The sequence below is a fragment of the Leptosomus discolor genome, chromosome 2 (assembly GCF_034619465.1).
Source record: "Leptosomus discolor isolate bLepDis1 chromosome 2, bLepDis1.hap2, whole genome shotgun sequence".
Lineage (NCBI taxonomy): Eukaryota > Metazoa > Chordata > Aves > Leptosomiformes > Leptosomidae > Leptosomus > Leptosomus discolor.
Genome location: NC_141392.1, coordinates 47,008,104 through 47,017,571, shown reverse-complemented (window position 1 = coordinate 47,017,571; position 9,468 = coordinate 47,008,104). Strand labels below are relative to the sequence as shown.

Sequence of the window (9,468 nt, the reverse complement as noted above, 5' to 3'; positions counted from 1 at the left end):
TGCAGTCAGTGTGAGTTTTCCATTGACCTCACACCAAAGTACAGTTCTAGTGATTTGTGTACTTATGTACACCAAAACAAGGGCAGCACGTATATACTTTACAGTTACAGATCACCAGCTGCAATAATTGGTTGATTATATCTGCTATCCCACTCAGTGTTCAGGATAGCATCCCTCTCCCCCGAAGTGAATGGGAACAAAGGATTTTCATCAGCTCCCCGAAGTTGTGGGAGGTGGCCCACAATGATTTGGGTTCAGCTTTAATGGAGCAAAAAAGAAATTATTTCCTAGATTTTCCTTTCTTTCATGAAGTAGAAGAACCCTTTGCCTGTTTCTGAAGGGCCTTCGCTAATTAGCATGCAGCACATCCTGAAGGAGAGCAAGTTAGGGCAAGATAAATTGGGGAAATTGCCTGAGCGTTCAGGGCCAAGCCAGGGAGTGCGATCACACCCCGCCGCAATACGAAGGCAGCAGGCACCAGAGGCAGAGTGGAAACCAAAGATACAATTAATACTTCCGACAAGTATCATAGCCAGGAAAGCTGTGGCCACCGGTCAATTCAGTGTTGCCCTTTCCTGGAGAGGCAAGTGCCAACCCCCAGGCAGGTGTGACTGGGAGGAGCTCACATCCCATGGATGCACATCGAGGACCTGAGCAGGGGGTCCCTGCCAGCATGCCCTGGGTGTCCCAGACTCCCCTGGACTACAGGCAAGTGTTTGAGGTTGCAAGAAATTCAGAGCTGAGTCATGATGAGCCCCGTGTCTGGATTGCAACAGAGTGCACTGACATTGCTCTTCCTTGGGAAGTAATGCCATATGTGTTTATACATACACAGCCCAACATGACAGAGCAAACATTACTCAAGGTTTTGACACACATTCTCCTTTGGGGTAAGAATGAGCACAACCATAGGGTCAACAGTTCAGGTTAGGAGGGGAAGGAGCGGGGTCTACACAGAACAAGTTGTTCCCCAGTCTTTGTGATAGGTGTCAGTCGTACCCCATCCACCCATGAGTCCACAGAAGCCTGTCAGGTGCCTGGTTGCAAGGTTCAGTCAGTCCATCGTTGGTTATGGAATAAACATAGCACTCTGGTTATCATTAATAATATTTATTTTGGAAAAATATTTTAAAAATGAATTTCTTCATTAACAAAACGGTAAAAAAAACCTCAAATAACATTTGCACAATATTCCATAAATACATTTATATACAAAAAATATAGTCACATAGACCCGAAGTGCCTTTGTACATATTTACCAAAAAATTTAAATTATAAAAAAATGAACATCACAAAATACTCAAGCTTTACAATTATCATGAAAATATTTTTACAGATTCAAAAAAATAACACACTTTTTCTCACCTAGTAAAAACACATTTTAGTATCAAAAAAGACAATAAAGGCAGTGTTTGTGTCTCTAATTCAAGAAAAGACTGGCTCATAAGAATCCAAAATACACACTTCAGGCAGTGCATGCTTCTTATGTAGTAATTAAGTCCATTCATTTAAATATATATAGAAAAGCAACTGACCATAGTGCAATGATAAAATTCATAAAAGGCAGTGCAACAGTAATCCTTGAACACAGACCGTTGCCTGGTGTCCATCTTGTTTCTTTATTTTGCAGTCACTTGCTAACTTCAGTAGAGAACCAGCTCAAGCCTGAATTTAGTTTCTCAGCAGCAGTCAGTGAAGGAATCTATCTCCCATTCCTCTTTCAGCAGCATTCATTGGGGCACATCTCCTCTGAAATTGTTCTGAACAACCACCTTGCCATATCGCCTCTGGTTTACACCTGGTGAGAGAAAACAAGAGCAGAGATCATGAGAGGTTAATGGAAAGTAAGAAGAAGGCTGTAAGGCTGCAAAGGGTTGGGACTCTGTCTTTATATCGGGCAAGAATGGACTCTCCATGAAGCACACTAAAGGGTAGGTCAGCAGACCACAACCACACTATCACAACCACACTATCACTGTACCCTTGTCTGCAAAACTTGTCGTACCCATAACACCCACAGCAGCAAGTCACTGAACTTGTCTTTACAACATCCACAGCATGGCAAACCCAAGCTAGCTAGTTTTCAACACGTACAAATCGCTGTGGCACCATGGAAAAGAGTTTAGCTGCACCGAGGTGTGTTAGATGAGGGTTGATCACCGAGACTTTTCTCTGCTGTTCTAACTGCCAGGCAGTATACTAACCTCAGTTGCTATGATGCACTCATCTTTCTCTTCCGATATGACATACACCGACTGGTACTTTGTGTCCTTTGAAGTGGAATATACTGAATCTGGTCGTTTTCTTTCAGAAGTATCACTATTGAAGACAAAAAAAAGACAACACATGTCAGATGGCTGTTGCTTAACACACACCCCCTTCAGAGTCAAGCTGCCCCCCGCACTCAGATGTGAGAGATACCTCTTTAGTTGTACTGCACTTTTCTCCTCTGCCTCTGAATCATATGTTTCACACTTGGCTTCACATTTGCTGTGCTCCTCTTTAACAGAGTCCTCGTTCTTGAGTTCATGCACCAAATTGTAATCCACTGATGGGTATCTGACTTTGTAGCCATTTTTATCGGAGTTATCACTGTGAAAGTCTACTTTCTTATTTGTGTTTTTAATCTGAGTGGCACCAATGACACTTATGGAAATGTCCTTCTCGCGCTGGCAGTTCGCTAGGTTGTTCATGGTCTCCGTCTCGCTCCTGCAGGCATCAGGCTGGTGGTGCCTCTTCTGCACTCTGAGCCTGACGCAGACGACCACAGCAGCACACCCCAGCAGCAGCATGAGGACCAGAATAATCCCGGCGCAGACAGCGATCCAGGGGAACTGGGCATTCTGGCCTTCCGTGTACTTCTCAGTGAAGTCGACGATGACCGGTCCCTGAGGCGGCTCAGGGAGCAAAAACTGGCAGTTGAGCCCGCCGTACCCCCGGGCGCACTCACAGACGTAGCGGTTGTTTCTTTCGTGGCAGGTGGCCCCGTTGTGGCAGGGGCTGTGTTCGCATCTGCTCACCGGGGTGCTGCAGTTCTTCCCGTTGTATCCCGGGGGGCAGGTGCAGGAATAGTCGTTGATGCCATCCTGGCAGGTCCCTCCGTTGACGCAGGGAAAGGAGGCACAGTCGTCCACGTTGTCGTCACAGTGTCTCCCAGTGAAGCCAGCCTGGCACTGGCATATGTAAGAGTTCCCCAGATCAACGCACTGTGCTCCTGCAAGACATCAAGGGGAAGGAGCGCTGAGTGGTGGACAGGCAGACCTGACAGCTTCCCACCTGCTGCTCTCGGGGCGACCGTCACAACTGGTAGCTGAGAAAAGCTTTCTTTTGGGGAGGTTAGCTCAACCTTTGCCAAATCTGATTTACCATAAAAAATAGTGGGTTTTTAAGGACGTTATTTGTTAATCAGATCTGGGTTTCATTCTCCATCCTATTCCCTTTTTAATGTTTCACTCAGCTTGGACAACAAAGCTAGTTCAGATCAGGTTAACACCACAATCTCATGTTACAGAGTTTGGGTGGCAATGAACAGAGGAGGACTGCAATAAAGAAAGTCTTCACTAGTTTAATCAAAACAGGAAGATTAGTTACCAGACTACAAGTAATAATATTTAGCACTTGTATGGCATTTTTGCATCCACAGACCTCAGAGTCTTTGCAAAACATATGCAGGTATAACCCTCCACATTTTTATGCATGAAGCTTCAGGATAAGTTAACTGGCCACAGTCACCCCTCAAGAAAATGCAGTCTGCAATAGTGGGCCAAACCACACCATTACTTTTTAAGTACAGTTCCTCCATCAAGTCAACTATTGACAAGACATGGACCCTGATTGACCAGTGGGCCTTGTTATGAACACCAGACCAGAACCCAAACTAACTGGATGGTCTCCTTTTAGAAGGTCACTGTAGCATGTTTGGCCTTACCATTAGCACAAGGGCTGGAACTGCAGTAATCGATTTTCTTTTCACAGTTGAACCCAGAATAACCCAGTGGGCAGCGGCAGCTGTATCCCCCATCAGGGTTGTCAGTGCATCGCCCACCATTGAAGCATGGTCCATCAGCACAAGTCATTGCACTCAGCTCACAGTTTTTACCATAGAAGCCCGGGGGGCATGTACAGGAATAACTGTTCTCGAGATCCTGGGGGGGAAGAAATGAGAAGTGGTCAAAATATTTACTTGAAGTTGCTTTGAAATCCAAAAAGGGATCTTGAAAATCAGTAAAACTGACATTATTAACTCCTCCCTTGGGGTTTCAGATGGCACAAGCAACTCAAACTTACAGTGCAGCTTCCACCATTCTTGCAAGGGTTGGCGTCACATTCATTGATTTCAATCTCACAGTTGGAGCCTGTGTACCCCGGTCGGCAAGAACAAGTGTAGCTCCCCTGACCAGTGTTGGTGCATGTGGCACCGTTCTTGCAGGGCTTGTGGTGGGTGCAGTAGTTCAGGTCTGTAAAAGATTTTTTTTTTTAAAAGAGGGCAGTCAAGAGACTTGCTACTTTGCAAGGCTAGCACAGGGTAGGTGAGCTGGAAATAGCTGCTTGCTTTCTGTGTTTTAAAACAGACGCTCAGGCAAGGACTGAGAACTCACCCTGGTTGCAGAAAAGGCCACCCCAGCCTTCCTGGCAGTTGCACTGCCACGGCTGCTGACAGGTACCATGAAGGCAGCCTGGGTATCGGATGCACTCATCACAATATCGCCCCTGCCAACCCACTCTGCATCTGGAAAAAAAAAAAAACAACAACAAAGTCTTGTCAGATTTAGACTTCTCACAGTTGGAAGCCCTGCTGCAAACTCTGCAAACACACTGATGTCAGGGATCAAGTTTCCTAAAAGCCCTCAGTGATCCTTCATGTGAGAAAGTCACCGAGTCCAGCCGTAGCATCAGCTTTCATCGGTCCCAGATATTTCTTCCACTTCCTTAGATAGAGTCATGGTTCCAGGTAGTTAATTTGTTTACTCTAATAACAAACAGCTAAACCTTACACACAGCACTGTAAACTCATTAGGTTACTATTAATGGTACTGATGTTTGACTTTTAGATTAATACTTTGATCTGGCATCACCTGGATTTCTCAAATTACCATCTAATATGAAGAAAGGCATTTAAACCGACCCTTCAAACGACCAATGGCTCTCTTAACACCAGAGCATAATGTTAAAGACAAAGGAGGGAGCAGGAGGGGAGTGGAAAACTTACTTGCACTCCCCAGGTTTGTCGCAAAAGCCATGTTGCTCATCGCATCCAGGCAAACAGATCGCTGTAAACAAACCAAGCAGGGAGAGACATCAGCACTGGGGCCGAACACCTCTCTTTTACAAGCCTGATCCCAAGAGCACCTTGCAGGTGGGAAGTGAGCCCCTTTTACTAGGTCGGGGCAGTTAAGCGCAGCTGAGTTAATCTCTGGAGTCTGCAGGAGTATTGATCTCGCCCCGTAACTGGGCACTTTACTTATCACCGGGGATGAGCATTCTTCTTAATACAGTTGCACACAGACAAAAGAGGGCTCACAATTGCTCCCTTCCCCACAGCCCCTCACCCCCCTTCCCTTCCCAGTGAGGGTCAGAAGTCCTTTTTTCCAATTCTATGCACACAGCTCCACCTCTTAATATCCCCCGAAAGTGTGTGTGCAGATAAGAGTGGACAGCTGGTGTGCAGGGTGCCAGTGCAAGACAGCTGCTCTATTGTCTATTCTCTCCCAGCAGCTGCCCCACTGCAACAATACCCCGGCCCCGGAGCCAATGGGGCCGGCGGCCGGCGGCCGGGCAGCCTATCCCTGCCCACAGCTAATCTATGGCACGCGCGTGATTTCGCTGCAAAAAAAACTTTTTCTTTTTTTTTTTTTTTTCTTATTCAAATAAATAAGTCTAAAGTTCTTCCTCCCTCCTTCCCCCCCTCCGCCCTGCGCCAAAAAGGGGCGGGTGGGTGGGTGCAACCCTGGTAAAAGAGGTAAGCGGGCCAGCAGGAGGGAGGATGAGGGAAGGGAAAAAAGGGACTTCTGCTCATTACTTCGCCTGGTTATGGAACTCATTAAGCAGGCACTGCAAAGTTTTAATTCAACAAAGCCAGCCGGAGACAATGGCATGCAAGGGGAAGGGAGGGGGGGGGGGGGGGGTTGAAAAAGAAAGAAAGAATCAGCGCTGATAATCAGATCGCCTCCAAGTTGGAAAGAATGGAGCTGGGGGCAAGGCGACGGGAAGCAATCTGCGACTGGCAGCTCCACTCGCTAACGGCAAAACATTCTTTTTGCATGCACACATAAACACATCTCCCCTGCCTAGTAGGTTTGTGTCGTTGTTACAAGCTGGGTTTTTCGGAGAGGGAAAGCAGAGTGAAGAGCGTATGTAAGGAGTGAAGAAAGGCAGACAGCCTTCTACTTTCCTACGGGAAGAGCAGTGATGTACAGGCATCCGAAAGTGCTGACATCCCTAAAAGAGCTCATTATCAAAATGCTTCCTTTTTCCCCACCCCTTGACACAACTGGGCTAGGCACTTTTGGTCATGGGAAAGGTTGTAGTTCCTATTTAAAACACTGTCAAAGGAAATGCAATCCCCTCTGCCTGATGTTTATTGTGCAACATTGTACCGTGAACTGCTGAAAGCATCCTAGCAGTCACTAACAGTGTGAATAATCAATCTGGGCTCGTTTGATAGCAGCTCAGCTGAGACCACAGAGTAGGTGGGCTTTAAGAAAAACAAAAACACAAGAAGAAGAAAACCCGAGAGGCTGCTTTACAGCCCGTAACTGTTTTCTCCCTGCCTGCCTGGCCCTTTGATGACTGGAGAGGAGCACTCGCCCAGTACGTCATCTGCCAGTGTGCTTCAGATCCGTGTATGCACACAAACAGAGAATGCCATCACATGCTGCAGCAGGAGCCCTATGTGCACATTTGGGTGCACACCGCTATGTACCTACAAAGGGCGGTAATCTCATACAAAGCTGCAGGTATCTGACATCCCTGACTGCCCTCTCTGTGATCTGCTTACTGTCCCGGCTTTTCCTGCTGTATCAACACACCACATTCCTCAACAACTTCAAGCTCAGGCATACTTTAAAACTCATGTCCCTCACCGCTTTATTAGTAGCAATGATCATGGCAATGGCACAGAAGAGAGGTGAGGAAGAAGTCAAATGTTCTTGTGGCTCCAGGTGCAAAAATCTCTGTTAGTGGCTGTTTATGAGTACCCCGAATGAGAAATGTATGGTCTGGAGGCCACAGAGAACATCTTGGACCTCCCAATACTTTTTTCAATACAGAGTGGCAAGACATCAGACCATAGCAAGCCTACCAACAGGCCTGCCACGTGGATATTGCCAAAGCCTAGCTCCCTCTCCTGAAGCCATGTACCCTGTAGATGATGTTATCAGTGTACCATGGTTGAAGGGGTGGCTATGTATAAAGAGTAGTCCTGATGTATTTTAATAAATCCTCAAGTAACTGCTGAACATTTTGCTATCAGATTCGATGTCTACAGCAAATGAGCAAGAGTGTAATGCTGGCACTGACATTTTATTAGCTTGAGAAGGGGCTGTCTGCATTAACTTTCTGTGGCAATGCTGAGGACCTCCTGTCCCCTGCACCAGTAAAGCCTGTACACAGCTCCAGGCCTCCACCCACTGTAGCTTGGTTCCCCGTCTCCCATGGTGCCTGATGTCAGAGAAACGCCCCCCACAAGAGCTCAGGAGACACTGCTGCAACCGACACCCGGGGAGACAAGAAGGTGGACACTCACGCTCGGTGCAGTACTGGCCTTTCCAGCCTGGGTTGCAGACTTTCTCGCCACGCTCTCCACAAGTGAAGTGACCAAAGGCATCATCCCGGGGGCGGCAGAAGACAGAGCAGCCTTCTCCGTAGTAGTGCTCATCACACACGAAGCGATAGGAGTACTTGAGGTCAGTGCGGCCGCTGCTGTGTAGGTCCTGGGACCACTCTTCACCCACCGCCAAGTGCCTCTGGGTGGCCAGGCGGCTGATGAGGCGCTCGGGGTTTTCTGTGTGAAAGTGAAGATGACAGGCATGATTAGGGAGCCCAAAAGAGGCAGGGGCATAGGAGGATGCTCAACTGGGGGTCTCTGGTGGGAGGGGAACCTCAGAGGCAAGATGATAGGGCTGTGTGCCAACAGGTTGGCCTCTCTTCCCATGGTCTCCCAAAGAGGAGCAGGGATGGGATGGGTGGATTGTGCTGCACACCATGGAGAGTGGGGTTGCGGGGCTGCAGCTATTCTGGGGAAGAGCCTGTTTCGGCACAGTTACCTGTGGTGAGGTCGTCAGGAGAGTCCGTATGCAGAGCTTCAATGATGAGCGAGAAGGTGCCCTGGGGAAAGAAGGAGCAGAGACAACCCACCGGGGAGCGTGAGTGCAGGTAGGGCCAAGGGGCAGCCCCCCCAGCCCCCCCCCAGGAGTTATCAGTTCTCCCCAGACACCCCGGGGGATTGGTGGCCCATTGGAAAGGCGCTCGCCAAGCTGGGGTAGCCCGGGTGCGTGGGATGGGACGGGACGGGACGGGATGGGGGCCAGCCCCTCCCGCGGCGCCCCCCCCCCGCCCGCCCCCACTTACGGGCCAGGTGAAGCCGAAGGGGAAGCGGATGGGGTTGCTGAAGGCGGGGTCAGCGCCGCCCGCGCCGTCGGGGACGCTGAAGGAGTTGGCGCCGAGGACGGGGGTGATGGCGCTGCCGTAGGTGCAGGGCGGCTCGGGGGAGACGCTGGCCTGGTAGTGCTTGAGGCAGACGCGGAAGAAGGTCTTGCAGTCGCACTGCTGCAGCCCGCCGCCGCCGGGGCCGCCCCCGCGGCAGCAGTTGCGGTTGCTGAGCAGCCCCTTCTTATTGACAAACTCCTGCAGCTTCAGCTCGAAGACCCCGGAGCAGCCGACCTGTGGGGCGGGGACAGCGGCCGTCAGCCCGCCAAGCAGCCCGCTCCCCCGGCCCGACACCAGCCCCGCCGGGCACCAGCGGGGCTGACACCCCCCTCCCTCCTCGACGTCCGTCCCCGCTTACTCCCGGCTGCAACAGGCAGCAGCAACAGTTCTCGGCACCCCCGCGGGACCCCCCCCCCCGGTGCAGGGACGGCCGCAGGTGCTGCTGCCCCCCCACCCCGCGGGGACTTACCTGGCAGCGGCTCAGCAGCACCGAGAGGAGGGCGAGCGTCAGCAGGAACCGACCTCCCATTTTGGAGGGGCAGCGCTGGTGCCCTCGCTTTCCTCCCCCTTGTCTTCTCGTCAGAGGGGAAAGGGGAAAGTGTCTCTCGGGGGAAGGGAAAAACACAGCGGCCAAAACCGCTCGCCCCAGCAGAGCTGGAAGAGTTAGTGTCACGGTCTCCTTTCAGGAGTGTCTCTGACCTTTTTTTCCCGCTGTCGATACCTCTAGGTGTAGCCTGTCGGCGACTGACAGCTCTTTCGGATGGCAAAAGAAAAAGAAAAGGGGAAAAAAAAAAAAAAAAAAAAAAAAAGAGGGGGAAAAAA

General features: G+C 49.9%; 1 protein-coding gene across 1 annotated transcript; it reads right to left on the bottom strand.

Moving 5' to 3' along the window:
- Positions 1–1,792: 1,792 nt before the first annotated feature.
- On the bottom strand, positions 1,793–9,175 carry DLL1 (delta like canonical Notch ligand 1). The gene is made up of 11 exons (XM_086460405.1): positions 9,116–9,175; positions 8,569–8,880; positions 8,265–8,325; positions 7,745–8,002; positions 5,210–5,270; positions 4,599–4,729; positions 4,288–4,457; positions 3,929–4,145; positions 2,422–3,214; positions 2,205–2,319; positions 1,793–1,798 (listed from the first exon to the last, which is right to left on the bottom strand). The coding sequence occupies exons 1-11, from the start codon at positions 9,173–9,175 to the stop codon at positions 1,793–1,795; spliced, it is 2,184 nt and encodes a 727-aa protein (XP_086316531.1).
- Positions 9,176–9,468: the final 293 nt, after the last annotated feature.

Coding starts and splice junctions, on each gene's coding strand:
- DLL1 (XM_086460405.1), bottom strand. CDS start 9,175: ATGGGAGGTCGGTTCCTGCTGACGCTCGCCCTCCTCTCGGTGCTGCTG. Junction 4,730..5,209: donor GACAAACCTGGGGAGTGCAA/GTAAGTTTTCCA, acceptor TTTTTTTTCCAG/ATGCAGAGTGGGTTGGCAGG. Junction 3,215..3,928: donor TTCCAGCCCTTGTGCTAATG/GTAAGGCCAAAC, acceptor GATGTCTTGCAG/GAGCACAGTGCGTTGATCTG.